Consider the following 15,065-nt stretch of genomic DNA (forward strand, 5'->3'; position numbering starts at 1 on the left):
ATGACGTGAAGCTTTAGTCGTCGTTATTCATCATGACTTTGTGTGTGTGTGTGTGTGTGTGTGTGTGTGTGTGTGTGTGTGTGTGGGGGTGTGTGTGTGTGTGTGTGTGTGTGTGTGTGTGTGTGTGTGTGTGTGTGTGTGCAGAGGGCAGTGCCTACGAGGAGAGCCTCTACAATGAGGGCAGCATCTGTGGAAGTGACTCGACCTTCTACCGACAAACTGAAGGTCAACACGGTTCAGTGTCCCGTCATTCAAACTAACATCTGATGGACTCGTGTCGCCCTGAATGTCGTCGCTCTGCTGTGTTCAGACCACAACATGGCGGAGACTCACTCGGTGGCGCTGAGGGTGGCAGAGGAAGCCGTCGATGAAGCCATTTCTAACGCCCTGTTCCATCCTGCCAGTCAGGTCTGTCACTCTGGGATCGTTTGTTACTGTCTGCCTCTGTTAGTAACTCCTTTCTTCACCTTATTTCATCATGTCATGTTCAAATTACATTATGATGTTTTTATAATATTTTGAATAGAAGTCAGATCCTGAAAACATGAAAATAAATAAAAAAAAATTATATTTATAGATTTTTTGATTTTTTTAAAGCATTTCTCATGTAAATATTTATTTTGTTTCTAAATTTAATACACAGATGCTGCCTTGAATTAAAAATATTTAAATGATTTCACCTGCTTTTATTTTCAATGTAATCAATGATTTCCTGATCTTTTTATCACAATATTATTATTGCTATTATTGTTTACTGGGTAAGAAAAGTCCTTTTTCAATATATAAATCATACATTTTGCAATAATTGGAAACAACATACCAGTAGAGAAAGTATAGTATAGTATAGAAACAATATGTTTGATTCTGAAGACTAATTAAAACAATTTTTACCCGAAAATCTATACATCTTTTTGAATTTTCCTTTATTTAAGGTTTTGTTGTGAATTTTAATAAAATCGTTTTTAACCATTTATTATTTAAACACCTTATAACTACTATATATTTATATCTTACATTTAATACTGATTTGTTTCTAAAGTCTGAACACAGATGTTGCCTCGAATTAAATATTGTTAAATGACGTCACTTTTGATTGACATTTATTAAACAAGGTAATTGTCCTGATCTTTCCATCGTAAATATTATTAACTCATTAAATGTTTTAACCGGATCTGTGCCGTTAAATGTTTTATCGATGAAACGATAAAATCGGTTCCTCGTGACAAAAATGACCTTTTTTTTAAATTACAAATGTGATATTTTCTATTTATTTATTTTGGAATTAAAAATGACAAGTTATTGCTATAAAAAACTGAGCCTGAAGACACAAATCAAAATAATCTTTACCTGAAAAACTTTTAGGTTTGTTTGTTCTTCATTCATTTTCACACATTTTTAGAAGATGAAGTTGTTCTTTCCTCTCACCTTCCATCTTTCAATCATCGATCGTGTTGAATCAAGTGTTGGTGTGTGTTGTGCTCACGCGTCGCACCAGGAGAAGCAGAACGAAGCTCAGTATCTCCGTGAGCACAGAGAGGAGCTGGTGGAAGAACTGGCCAAAACCATCGTCCAGAAGGTGAAAGAAACTTTAAGATCATCATAATAATAATAATGAGTCGTGAATTCTCGCTCAGATCCTGACCCGGAGGAGAACCTTGACCAGGTCTCGCGAGGATCATGACCAGGAACTCTCTCTCAACTCTGAAGACGTCGGCAGCTTCTCCAAGTACAAAGGAAGCCTCTGGGTACTCCAGCGACCGACACTGACCCCTGCTGGTCGAGCGCTGCTCACGCGTCTTCGTTGTTCTCCGCAGAGATCCGTCTCGGCGGCCTCCTTGTTGGACCCGCCCGGACCAGCTCACAGCGAGGCCACGCTGTCCACCTGGACCAGCGTGGATCGTCTGGACACCTCTGGTGAGATGAAAGTTAAGATTTACTCGAGAACGTCTTGGTCATGTGACTCGTGGACGCTGCAGGATCTTCATCCGTGCTCAAGAGTCCAGACGGGAACTGGATCGTCCTCCAGAACGCCCCGGCGACCCGGTCCGGTCTGCTGAGCCAGAGCAAGAGTCAAGTCTTCAGCGCTCTGGAGCGAGAGTCCGGAGCCGTGTCGGCCTACGAGGGCCTGGACTCCGGGGACGAGTCCGACCCGCAGCAGGACGACTCCTGGGGCGCCGTCCTGCAGGAGATCCACAGACGGATGACCCGGACCCGGGTCGCCGAAGACAAGAACCCTCAGCCGGCGCCGGCCCGCAGATCCGTCTTCGACCTGTTCTCGGACTCGGAGGCGAACGACAAGTCTCTGCTGTCTCTGTTCCAGAGGAAGATGCCGGCAGAGATCCGGCGTCCGTCCTCGTCCCGGCGGACCAGCGTCATCGACGTCAACTACAACCTGGACCCGGAGACCAGCTCCGGCCCCGAGGACCAGGTCAGCCGGTGGAGACAGAAGAGCCGAGAGGAGCTGACGTCAGCCTGGGTACGTCTGCACAGGAGCCTCGTGTTCACTTCATTGAGTTGAATTTTAATTGAAAAAACTTTTTCCTCACATGTTTTCAATAAACATCAAAATATAATTGCAGCGACAAATATAATTAAATCATTCTATATTAAATGATAAACTTGAAAAAAAATGTGCTGAAAATCTAAAAGCAAAATGGCTTTATTTTAGATATAAGTAATACATAGTTTTAATCATACTGTAGATAATAAAATATAAACCATGAAAATAATTTTAAAAATCGTTTTATTTGAATTTTTACGTACATTTGACATCAAATAAAATGCAAGGGTATTTAATTCATGTATATATTCTTCTTTACTCACATATTCAAATGCTTTATTATTAATTATCATTATTAATCTTCATTTAGATTTTCCTTTTTTAAATAAATCGAAGCACATAAACAGTACAATCAGACGTGACAAGAAAATAATACATTATTATAATATTTAAAGTAAATTGAATATTTGTATTTTATTTAATTATTATAGAAGCTTTGTTGCTTCATTATTGAATAAAAAAAATCTGCTTGATTGAAAAATACATATAAGATAATATTAAAACTTTAGACTTTAAATATCTTTAGAGATAGATTGTATCTTTACATTGTATCAACTTGTTCTTTCTCTTTATTTCTCTTTGTTCTTATTTTTATTTTTATGAATTATTGCTGTATTGCTGTGTCTAATTGGAAAAAAAACAATTTAAGTTTCAAAATCAATAAAGTTCTACCTAAGCTAACCTAACCTAAAAAAAAAAAGAAAAAAAAGTATATAAAAGATAAATAAAAAATAATTAAATCTATAACATACTATAGTGTTTGAACACTTTTTGAATAGAAACAGTTTTCTTTGGTTGAAATAATATTTTAGTGTTTGGCAGAAAGTGTGAGAACATGTGGCTCTTAATAATAATTCAATCTTAAAAATACTAATAGTCAATAATCAATGAAACATATTTTCAATCTTCTTTGTTTCAATTGTTTAATATTAGATACACAATTATAGTTAATCCATGATTATATGTTATCTTATTGTGAGATTTAATCTAGTGTCAAAAAGTCAACTTTGATATTGAGTAGAAAAACAATGTTTTTCTCGTCCTTCTCTCAGTGCGACGCCACCAAACCAAACTACCTTCTGTCCGACTGCGTGACTCCGGACACGTTGACGTCTGGAGCCTCCACACCTGAGATGCACGAACCGGACCTGACAGAACCGGACCCCTCGCAGACGGACTCCGGGTCACAGCCCAGAGAACGGTTCTGGTCCGCAGGCGACTGTGGGGGAGAAGATGCTGATGTTGAGGAGGAGCTGAGGGAGGATGAGGAGGAGATGCAGTTGGGTGATGAAGAGAGAGAGGAAGAGGACGAGGAGGAAGATGATGAGGAGGAGGATGATGGTGATGATGGTGATGATGGTGATGATGATGATGATGATGATGATGACATTGGTGAGGAGGACGAAGAAGAAAAGGATAAGAGTTTAGATGAAGAGGTGGAGAACAGATTGTATCAACTGGTGGCTCAGTCCAGACTCTCTTACTTCTCCTCCACTGATGACAACCTTGACGCTGCAGGAGAGACGGAGGGAGACGTGTGCGAGGAAGAGAAGATGAGGGAAGACAGAGAAGGAGAGGAAGAAGAAGAAGAGGAAGAAGAAGAAGAAGAAGAAGAAGAGGAGGAGGAGAAGTTCACCTTCAGGCTCTATCAGCTGGAGAAGGAGCTGAGAGTGACTCAGTTCTCCTCCACGGAGGACGAGCTGGACAGAGTGGGCGAGGAGGGCGAGAAGGAGGAGAGGAACGAGGAGCTCGGTGTCAGAGTCTGCAGACTAGTGGACCAGGTCAGCGGCACCCAGTTCTCGTCCACGGAGGACGAGCTGGACCGTCTCGGTCACCAGGAGCTCCTGGACGAGGAGACGCTGTGGAAGCTGGAGGAGGAAGAAGCAGCTCAAGTTCGCGGCCTGGCCTCCCTGGTGAGCGCCTCCCAGTTCTCCTCCACCGAGGACGAGCTGGACCGGGTTGGAGAGAAGGAGGAGGAGGAGGAGGAAGAGGAAGAGGAGGAGGAGGAGGAGGTGGAGGAGGAGGAAGAGGAGGAGGAGGAGGAGATGAGGAGAGACTCCATGGAAATTGACGTGAAAATGTTTGAGCTGAGAAAAGAAGATAATGAAGAAGATGGGAAGGAAGATAGAGGGGAAAAAGATGAAGGGAAGATGGAGGGGAGAGTTGAAGATAGAGAGAGAAAAGAGATTGATGATCAATCAGGAGACACAGACGGAAGAGAAATGAAAAGAGAGCAGAAAGAGGAGATGGTGGAACATATGGAGAAAAGTGGAGAGGATGAAAAACAAGTGATGAACAGAGGACGAAAAGAAGCAGAAACAAGATGCAACGAAGGAATAGATTCTAGACTAGAGGAGGAGGAGATGGATAAAGAAAGAAGAGGAGAAGAAAGAGATGGAAGAGGGAAGAGAGAAACAGAAGAGAGTAAAGATGAGGAAGAAATGGAAGAGGAGCAGCGAAAACATGGGGCTGAGGAAAGGAGAGGAGAAAAGGAAGAAGGAGATAAAAAAAACATAAAAGATGAGGAATTTGAGAAAGAAAAAGAAGAGAAGAAAGTGTCAGACAAGAGGGAAGATGAGGTGGAAGTAGATGCAGAAAGAATGAACATGGAAGAAGAGAAAGAAGAGAAGAACTGTGAAAATGAATTGGACAAGGAGAAGAAAGGAGCGATTGACATGAATGATAGAGAAAGAGGTGAAATGGGGGATGAGAAAGAGGGAGTGACGGAGGAGAAAGCAGAGAGGAATGTACGTCCAGATGAATATGAGAAGAAAAAGAGAGATGATGAGAAAAGAGATACGATGAATAAAGAACAGGTGGAAGTTGAAGGAAAGGAAGGGAATGAGAAAGAAGAAGAGAAAGGAGGGATGATGGAAGCAGAGGAGGAAGAGAGGGATGAGAGAAGAGATGAAATGGTGGAGGGAGAGGTTGAAGAAGAGACAATGGAGGAAGTTAAACAGTTAGATGATGGAGGGATTGGAGATAAGGGGGTGAAGGAAGAAGAGAAAGAAGAACAAGTTGCAAATCTAGAGGGCAGAAGAGAAGAAGAGATGGCAGAAGGTGAAAGAGAAGTTGTGAAAGAAACTATGGAAAAGAAAGACAGAAATGGAGAGAATGTGGAGGTGGAAGAAAGGAAAAAGAAGGATGATAAAGCAGAGAGAGGAGGAGAAGAAGAGGAAAAGGTAGATGATGATGATGATGAAGCAGAGGGAGGAGGAGAAGGAGAAGGGAAAGAAAGGGTAGATGATGACGATGATGATGAAGAGAGAGGAGGAGAAGAAGAGGAAAAGGTAGATGAAGATGATGAAGCAGAGAGAGGAGGAGAAGAAGAGGAAAAGGTAGATGATGATGAAGCAGAGAGAGGAGGAGGAGAAGAGGAAAAGGTAGATGATGATGAAGCAGAGAGAGGAGGAGGAGAAGAAGAGGAAAAGGTAGATGATGATGATGAAGAAGAGAGAGGAGGAGGAGAAGAGGAAGAAAAGGTAGATGATGATGAAGATGAAGAAGAGTTTGAAAGGATGATCAGCAGCATGTTGACTATGACACTGGAGGACATGCAGGTGTGTCCTGAGGATGGAGGGATGATGGGAGGAGAAGAAGACACGAAGGAGAGAAAGTTCCAGACGGAGGAGGAGATCGTCGAGGTGAGCACTCGTCTTTCTCTTCTTCTCTTCCTCCACTAACATCCTCCTTTTCGTCCTCTTCTTTTTCTCTCGCTTCAAGTACGTTGAGTCCAACTTGTCCGAGTCAGAGCAGGTTCTGTTGGCTCTGATGGAGCAGGTGAGTGACAGCTGTCACTCATCACCTGTTCTCTCTGGTTCTCTCTTGTTCTCTCTTGTTCTCACTTGTTCTCTCTTGTTCTCTCGTTCTCTCTCGTTCTCTCTTGTTCTCTCTCGTTCTCTCTTGTTCTCTCTCGTTCTCTCTTGTTCTCTCTTTTTCTCTCTATTGTTCTCTCTCGTTCTCTCTCTTGTTCTCTCTTGTTTTCTCTCGTTCTCTCTTGTTCTCTCTCTTTTTCTCTCTTGTTCTCTCTCTTGTTCTCTCTCGTTCCCTCTCTTGTTCTCTCTTGTTCTCTCTCTTGTTCTCTCTTGTTCTCTTGTTCTCTCTCTTGTTCTCTCTTGTTCTCTCTTGTTCTCTCTCTTGTTCTCTCTCTTGTGCTCTCTTGTTCTCTCGTTTTCTCTCTCTTGTTCTCTCTCTTGTTCTCTTGTTCTCTTGTTCTCTCTCTTGTTCTCTCTTGTTCTCACTTGTTCTCGCTTGTTCGCTCTTGTTCTCTCTCTTGTTCTCTCTCTTGTTCTCTCTTGTTGTCTCTCTTGTGCTCTCTTGTTCTCACTTGTTCTCGCTTGTTCTCTCTTGTTCTCTCTCTTGTTCTCTCTTGTTCTCACTTGTTCTCGCTTGTTCGCTCTTGTTCTCTCTCTTGTTCTCTCTCTTGTTCTCTCTTGTTCTCTCTCTTGTGCTCTCTTGTTCTCTCTCTTGTGCTCTCTTGTTCTCTCTTGTTCTCTCTCTTGTGTTCTCTTGTTCTCTCTTGTTCTCTCTCTTGTTCTCTCTTGTTCTCTCTTGTTCTCTCTCTTGTTCTCTCTTGTTCTCTCTTGTTCTCTCTTGTTCTCTCTCTTGTTCTCTCTTGTTCTCTCTCTTGTGCTCTCTTGTTCTCTCTCTTGTTCTCTCTCTTGTGCTCTCTTGTTCTCTCTTGTTCTCTCTCTTGTTCTCTCTCTTGTTCTCTCTTGTTCTCTCTCTTGTTCTCTCTTGTTCTCTCTCGTTCTCGCTTGTTCTCTCTCTTGTTCTCTCTTGTTCTCTCGCTTGTTCTCTCTTGTTCTCACTTGTTCTCTCTTGTTCTCTCTCTTGTTCTCTCTCTTGTTCTCTCTCGTGTTCTCACTTGTTCTCTCTTGTTCTCTCTCTTGTTCTCTCTTGTTCTCTCTCTTGTTCTCTCTCTTGTTCTCGCTTGTTCTCTCTTGTTCTCTCTTGTTCTCTCTTGTTCTCTCTCTTGTTCTCACTTGCTCTCGCTTGTTCTCGCTTGTTCTCTCTCTTGTTCTCTCTTGTTCTCTCTCTTGTTCTCTCTCTTGTTCTCTCATGTTCTCTCTTGTTCTCACTTGTTCTCTCTTGTTCTCTCTTGTTCTCTCGCTTGTTCTCTCTCTTGTTCTCTCATGTTCTCTCTTGTTCTCTCTTGTTCTCACTTGTTCTCTCTTGTTCTCTCTCTTGTTCTCACTTGTTCTCTCTTGTTCTCTCTTGTTCTCACTTGTTCTCTCTTGTTCTCTCTCTTGTTCTCTCTTGTTCTCTCTCTTGTTCTCTCTTGTTCTCTCTCTTGTTCTCTCTTGTTCTCTCTCTTGTTCTCTCTCTTGTTCTCGCTTGTTCTCTCTTGTTCTCTCTCTTGTTCTCTCTTGTTCTCTCTTGTTCTCTCTCTTGTTCTCACTTGCTCTCGCTTGTTCTCGCTTGTTCTCTCTCTTGTTCTCTCTTGTTCTCTCTCTTGTTCTCTCTCTTGTTCTCTCATGTTCTCTCTTGTTCTCACTTGTTCTCTCTTGTTCTCTCTTGTTCTCTCGCTTGTTCTCTCTCTTGTTCTCTCATGTTCTCTCTTGTTCTCTCTTGTTCTCACTTGTTCTCTCTTGTTCTCTCTCTTGTTCTCACTTGTTCTCTCTTGTTCTCTCTTGTTCTCACTTGTTCTCTCTTGTTCTCTCTCTTGTTCTCTCTTGTTCTCTCTTGTTCTCACTTGTTCTCGCTTGTTCGCTCTTGTTCTCTCTCTTGTTCTCTCTCTTGTTCTCTCTTGTTCTCTCTCTTGTGCTCTCTTGTGCTCTCTTGTTCTCTCTCTTGTGCTCTCTTGTTCTCTCTTGTTCTCTCTCTTGTGTTCTCTTGTTCTCTCTTGTTCTCTCTCTTGTTCTCTCTCTTGTTCTCTCTTGTTCTCTCTTGTTCTCTCTCTTGTTCTCTCTTGTTCTCTCTTGTTCTCTCTTGTTCTCTCTTGTTCTCTCTCTTGTTCTCTCTTGTTCTCTCTCTTGTGCTCTCTTGTTCTCTCTCTTGTGCTCTCTTGTTCTCTCTTGTTCTCTCTCTTGTTCTCTCTCTTGTTCTCTCTTGTTCTCTCTCTTGTTCTCTCTTGTGCTCTCTTGTTCTCACTTGTTCTCGCTTGTTCTCTCTTGTTCTCTCTCTTGTTCTCTCTTGTTCTCACTTGTTCTCGCTTGTTCGCTCTTGTTCTCTCTCTTGTTCTCTCTCTTGTTCTCTCTTGTTCTCTCTCTTGTGCTCTCTTGTTCTCTCTCTTGTGCTCTCTTGTTCTCTCTTGTTCTCTCTCTTGTGTTCTCTTGTTCTCTCTTGTTCTCTCTTGTTCTCTCTCTTGTTCTCTCTTGTTCTCTCTTGTTCTCTCTTGTTCTCTCTCTTGTTCTCTCTTGTTCTCTCTCTTGTGCTCTCTTGTTCTCTCTCTTGTTCTCTCTCTTGTGCTCTCTTGTTCTCTCTTGTTCTCTCTCTTGTTCTCTCTCTTGTTCTCTCTTGTTCTCTCTCTTGTTCTCTCTTGTTCTCTCTCGTTCTCGCTTGTTCTCTCTCTTGTTCTCTCTTGTTCTCTCGCTTGTTCTCTCTTGTTCTCACTTGTTCTCTCTTGTTCTCTCTCTTGTTCTCTCTCTTGTTCTCTCTCGTGTTCTCACTTGTTCTCTCTTGTTCTCTCTCTTGTTCTCTCTTGTTCTCTCTCTTGTTCTCTCTCTTGTTCTCGCTTGTTCTCTCTTGTTCTCTCTTGTTCTCTCTTGTTCTCTCTCTTGTTCTCACTTGCTCTCGCTTGTTCTCGCTTGTTCTCTCTCTTGTTCTCTCTTGTTCTCTCTCTTGTTCTCTCTCTTGTTCTCTCTTGTTCTCTCTCTTGTTCTCTCTTGTTCTCTCTCTTGTTCTCTCTTGTTCTCTCTCTTGTGCTCTCTTGTTCTCACTTGTTCTCGCTTGTTCTCTCTTGTTCTCTCTTGTTCTCTCTTGTTCTCACTTGTTCTCGCTTGTTCACTCTTGTTCTCTCTCTTGTTCTCTTGTTCTCTCTTGTTCTCTCTTGTTCTCTCTCTTGTTCTCTCTTGTTCTCTCTCTTGTGCTCTCTTGTTCTCTCTCTTGTTCTCTCTTGTTCTCTCTCTTGTGCTCTCTTGTTCTCTCTTGTTCTCTCTCTTGTGCTCTCTTGTTCTCTCTTGTTCTCTCTCTTGTTCTCACTTGTTCTCGCTTGTTCGCTCTTGTTCTCTCTCTTGTTCTCTCTTGTTCTCTCTTGTTCTCTCTCTTGTTCTCTCTTGTTCTCTCTCTTGTGCTCTCTTGTTCTCTCTTGTTCTCTCTCTTGTTCTCTCTTGTTCTCTCTCTTGTGCTCTCTTGTTCTCTCTTGTTCTCTCTCTTGTGCTCTCTTGTTCTCTCTTGTTCTCTCTCTTGTTCTCTCTTGTTTTCTCTCTTGTGCTCTCTTGTTCTCTCTTGTTCTCTCTCTTGTTCTCTCTTGTTCTCTCTCTTGTGCTCTCTTGTTCTCTCTTGTTCTCTCTCTTGTGCTCTCTTGTTCTCTCTTGTTCTCTCTCTTGTTCTCTCTTGTTCTCTCTTGTTCTCACTTGTTCTCGCTTGTTATCTCTCTTGTTCTCTCTTGTTCTCTCTCTTGTTCTCTCTTGTTCTCACTTGTTCTCTCTTGTTCTCTCTCTTGTTCTCTCTCGTGTTCTCACTTGTTCTCGCTTGGTCTCTCTTGTTCTCTCTCTTGTTCTCTCTCTTGTTCTCGCTTGTTCTCTCTTGTTCTCTCTCTTGTTCTCTCTTGTTCTCGCTTGTTCTCTCTTGTTCTCACTTGTTCTCACTTGTTCTCACTTGTTCTCTCTTGTTCTCGCTTGTTCTCGCTTGTTCTCTCTCTTGTTCTCTCTTGTTCTCTCTCTTGTTCTCTCTCTTGTTCTCTCTCTTGTTCTCTCTCTTGTTCTCTTGTTCTCTCTTGTTCTCTCGCTTGTTCTCTCTTGTTCTCTCTCTTGTTCTCTCATGTTCTCTCTTGTTCTCTCTCTTGTTCTCTTGTTCTCTCTTGTTCTCTCTCTTGTTCTCTCTCTTGTTCTCGCTTGTTCTCTCTTGTTCTCTCTCTTGTTCTCTCTTGTTCTCGCTTGTTCTCTCTTGTTCTCACTTGTTCTCACTTGTTCTCACTTGTTCTCTCTTGTTCTTGCTTGTTCTCGCTTGTTCTCTCTCTTGTTCTCTCTTGTTCTCTCTCTTGTTCTCTCTCTTGTTCTCTCTTGTTCTCTCGCTTGTTCTCTCTTGTTCTCTCTCTTGTTCTCTCATGTTCTCTCTTGTTCTCACTTGTTCTCGCTTGTTCTCTCTTGTTCTCTCTTGTTCTCACTTGTTCTCGCTTGTTCTCTCTTGTTCTTTCTTGTTCTCTCTTGTTCTCTCTCTTGTTTTCTCTTGTTCTCTCATGTTCTCTCTTGTTCTCACTTGTTCTCTCTTGTTCTCTCATGTTCTCTCTTGTTCTCTCTTGTTCTCTCTCTTGTACTCTCATGTTCTCACTTGTTCTCTCTTGTTCTCTCTCTTGTTCTCGCTTGTTCTCTCTTGTTCTCTCTTGTTCTCTCTCTTGTTCTCACTTGTTCTCTCTTGTTCTCTCTTGTTCTCTTGTTCTCTTGTTCTCTTGTTCTCTCTTGTTCTCTCTTGTTCTCTTGTTCTCACTTGTTCTCTCTTGTTCTCACTTGTTCTCTCTCTTGTTCTCACTTGTTCTCTCTTGTTCTCTTGTTCTCTCTTGTTCCCTTGTTCTCTCTTGTTCTCTCTATTGTTCTCACTTGTTCTCTCTTGTTCTCACTTGTTCTCTCTCTTGTTCTCACTTGTTCTCTCTTGTTCTCTCTTGTTCTCTTGTTCTCTCTTGTTCTCTCTTGTTCTCTCTTGTTCTCTCTCTTGTTCTCTCTCTTGTTCTCTCTCTTGTTCTCTCTCTTGTTATCTCTTGTTCTCTTTCTTGTTCTCTCTTGTTCTCTTTCTTGTTCTCTCCTGTTCTCTCTCTTGTTCTCTCTAGTATACTATTATAATACTAGTATATTCAGTATATGTTTTATTTACTTCAAAATAGACAGTAATATTAATACTTAATTACTTCTGTCGTGATATTTACACCCAATAAGAAGAACTTAAATAATAGATAGTTTTTAGTTAATGTTTAATTGTTTCTTTATGTTAGTAACCAGTGGTTTACGCTAACTATGAATCAGCAGTATTTACTAACATGTGACTCATGTCTCAGAGACTCTCGGCTGCGTCTCTGCGTCGGGTCACGACGGAGGTCCTGAAGGTTCTGAACCACACGGAGGATCTCCTGGAGACACCAGGACGAGCCCCCGCGACGCTGCCGCCCCACATGGACGCCCGACAGGTGGACAGAGACTTGTGCCGGCTGGAGGAGAACGTAGGTTCTGCACGTGTTCCCCCGGCCAGAGTGGCGTCGCTCTGACTCCTCCCGACCTGCTCAGGTGTACGTGGCGGCCGGGTCGGCGTATCGTCTGGAGGCGGAGCTTAGAGACCTGGAGGAGAACGCGAGGAGCATCAGAGGAGAAACTCCTGACGTAGAGCTGAGCTTCCTGGAGGAGCAGGTGTCGTCCGCCGCCGCCAGAGTGCACCAATCAGAGCTGCAGGTGAGTCACATGACCTCCATGTCACATGGCCTCCAGGATATGAACTCCACACGTCAAATGATCGCCACACGTCACATGACCTCCACGATATGACCTCCACACGTCGTGTGACCTCGAAGATATGACCTCCACACATCATGTGACCTCCACGATATGACCTCCACACGTCATGTGACCGCGAAGATATGACCTCCACACATCATGTGACCTCCACGATATGACCTCCACACGTCATGTGACCTCGAAGATATGACCTCCACACATCATGTGACCTCCACGATATGACCTCCACACGTCATGTGACCTCGAAGATATGACCTCCTCGTCACATGACCTCCACGATATGACCTCCACACATGTGACCTCCACGATATGACCTCCAAACGTCACATGACCTCCACATGTCATGTGACCTCCATGATATGACCTCCACACGTCACGTGACCTTGACGATATGACCTCCACACGTCACATGATCTCTTCCCAGATCAGCAACATCTCCTCCAGGATCGCGGCCCTGAAGAGCGCCGGGCTGGACTTGGACCCTCAGTCTCGCCTCAGCAGGACCAGGAACGTCCCGGTCATGGTACGATCACACCAGAACCAGAACTCACGAGAGTCCGTTGACCTGAACTTCCTGTTGCAGCCCAGTCTGGACTCGAGGCAGAGGAGGAGACTTCCTGCGCCACCTGTGGACGGTAACATGTCGTGACCAGCAGAGGTCGCCAAACACCTTCAGACTCTTATTGATCAGCTTCATTTGGATAAAACTTTATTGATATTTACAATCACATGAATTTTTCGTTTCAGACGACAAGAAGAGCTGACCCACATCTGACCTTTGACCTCCAGTCCTCCCCACACACCCGGAATATTCCGTGTACATACAACAGTTTAGGAACACAGCAGGGAATGTGGAGTTCTGTCAGCAACAGGAAGTGACACGTGGACGCCACATTCCGACCCGGAGGCTTCAGGAGTGACACACAACAGAGACATCGTCACAGAGGAGGATCATGGGAAGTTCAGTCCAGGAATCTCTGCTTCTGGTCGGGAACGATGAAGCCGTCCTTCTGCTCGCTCTCGCGTCGGACCTCCAGCACCAGGGACGGGTCCACGATGGTCTCCTTGTCTGGACCTGCAGCCTCGACCTCGCAGTACTGAGGCTGACGACGACCGCGAGAGAACCTCAGCGTCGGCCATGACGGGCGTTGCTACGGCGACAAGATGAAGATTTCAACCCTTTAAACATGTGATTTATTATTAAAGTAGAAACTCTGGATGTTCACAAACATGCTTCTCTTTCTATCTCTTTACATCTCCTGCTCCGTCTTCTTCTCGTTCTATCTCACTCTATCACTCTTTATTCACTCTCTTTCTACCTCACTCTATCTTGCACTCTCTCCTATTCCGCTCTTTTTTATCTCACTCTTCCTTTCCGCCAGTCTATCTCACTCTGTCTCTCTTTCACACTTTTTATTTCGTTATCTCGTGCCTTCTCTTCTTCTCTTTCTAAATCTCATCTCTTTATCTTTCTATCTTGCTCTATCCCACACTCTCTCTCTTTCTCGCCTGGTCTTTCCTAATCTTTCCCTCTTTCTATATCATTCTCTCTATTTGCTCTCCTTCTCTTTCTATTTTGCGCTTTCTCTTTCCATGAGGCTCTTTCTATATCTCACACTCTTTTCTCTCTCACACCATCCGTTATCTTTCTCTCTGTCTCTTCTTCTACCCTCTTTCAGGAGCTCTCCATCTCTCATCTTTCTATCTTGCTCTTTTTATATCTCTCTATTGGCTCTTACTATACAACTCTTTTCTTTATCTTGCAGTTTCTCTATCTCTCTATTGGCTCTCCCACTCTTTATATCTCTCTTTCTATCATGCTCTTTATAGCTCACGCTCTTTTAATCTTGCCCTCTTTCTCTATCCAACTCTGTTCTAATTCTCTTGTTCTATATCTCACACTCTTTTTATTCATCTCGTGCCATCTGTTTTTATTTTTCTACTCACTGTTGCTCTTTCACCTTCTATCCTACTCTCTTTCCCGAGCTCTCTATCACATCTTTCTATCCTGCTCTCTTTCACATCTTTCTATCCTGCTCTCTTTCCCGAGCTCTCTATCACATCTTTTTATCCTACTCTCTTTCCCGAGCTCTCTATCACATCTTTCTATCCTGCTCTCTATCACATCTTTCTATCCTGCTCTCTTTCCCGAGCTCTCTATCACATCTTTCTATCCTGCTCTCTTTCCCGAGCTCTCTATCACATATTTCTATCCTGCTCTCTTTCCTGAGCTCTCTAGCACATCTTTCTATCCTGCTCTCTTTCCCGATCTCTCTATCACATCTTTCTATCCTGCCCTCTTTCCCGAGCTCTCTATCACATCTTAATATCCTGCCCTCTTTCCCGAGCTCTCTATCACATCTTAATATCCTGCCCTCTTTCCCGAGCTCTCTATCACATCTTTCTATCCTGCTCTCTTTCCCGAGCTCTCTATCACATATTTCTATCCTGCTCTCTTTCCTGAGCTCTCTAGCACATCTTTCTATCCTGCTCTCTTTCCCGAGCTCTCTATCACATATTTCTATCCTGCTCTCTTTCCCGAGCTCTCTATCACATCTTTCTATCCTGCTCTCTTTCCCGAGCTCTCTATCACATATTTCTATCCTGCTCTCTTTCCTGAGCTCTCCAGCACATCTTTCTATCCTGCTCTCTTTCCCGAGCTCTCTCTCTCACATCTTTCTATCCTGCTCTCTTTCCCGAGCTCTCTCTCTCACATCTTTCTATCCTGCTCTCTTTCCCGAGCTCTCTATCACATATTTCTATCCTGCTCTCTTTCCTGAGCTCTCTATCACATCTTTCTATCCTGCTCTCTTTCCCGAGCTCTCTCTCTCACATCTTTCTATCCTGCTCTCTTTCCCGAGCTCTCTATCACATATTTCTATCCTGCTCTCTTTCCCGAGCTC

At 43.4% G+C, this 15,065-nt stretch overlaps 2 protein-coding genes across 7 annotated transcripts in view; one reads left to right on the forward strand and one right to left on the reverse strand.

The window, feature by feature from the left end:
* The window catches only part of myripa (myosin VIIA and Rab interacting protein a), a 23,497-nt gene extending 10,449 nt beyond the window's left edge, over positions 1–13,048 (forward strand). Inside the window, exons 5-17 of one of the 3 annotated variants that reach the window (XM_087811902.1) lie at positions 145–225; positions 311–408; positions 1,496–1,576; positions 1,635–1,745; positions 1,815–1,914; positions 1,977–2,476; positions 3,613–6,204; positions 6,284–6,340; positions 11,712–11,873; positions 11,938–12,099; positions 12,587–12,685; positions 12,746–12,797; positions 12,910–13,048. In XM_087811902.1, coding sequence (XP_087668028.1) covers positions 145–225; positions 311–408; positions 1,496–1,576; positions 1,635–1,745; positions 1,815–1,914; positions 1,977–2,476; positions 3,613–6,204; positions 6,284–6,340; positions 11,712–11,873; positions 11,938–12,099; positions 12,587–12,685; positions 12,746–12,797; positions 12,910–12,926 — 4,112 coding nt within the window. In that variant the 3' untranslated portion in view covers positions 12,927–13,048. Of the gene's footprint in view, positions 1–144; positions 226–310; positions 409–1,495; positions 1,577–1,634; positions 1,746–1,814; positions 1,915–1,976; positions 2,477–3,612; positions 6,205–6,283; positions 6,341–11,711; positions 11,874–11,937; positions 12,100–12,586; positions 12,686–12,745; positions 12,821–12,909 lie in introns of all 3 variants that reach the window. The other 2 variants (XM_087811903.1, XM_087811904.1) reach the window with 2 other exon arrangements.
* The window catches only part of plxdc2a (plexin domain containing 2a), a 17,798-nt gene continuing 15,587 nt past the window's right edge, over positions 12,855–15,065 (reverse strand). For all 4 annotated transcript variants that reach the window (XM_087811909.1, XM_087811907.1, XM_087811908.1 and 1 more), the window contains one exon: positions 12,855–13,313. In XM_087811909.1, coding sequence (XP_087668035.1) covers positions 13,125–13,313 — 189 coding nt within the window. In that variant the 3' untranslated portion in view covers positions 12,855–13,124. The remainder of the gene's footprint in view (positions 13,314–15,065) is intronic.

Source organism: Callionymus lyra, chromosome 16 (assembly GCF_982586985.1).
Source record: "Callionymus lyra chromosome 16, fCalLyr1.hap1.1, whole genome shotgun sequence".
Classification (NCBI taxonomy): Eukaryota; Metazoa; Chordata; class Actinopteri; order Syngnathiformes; family Callionymidae; genus Callionymus; species Callionymus lyra.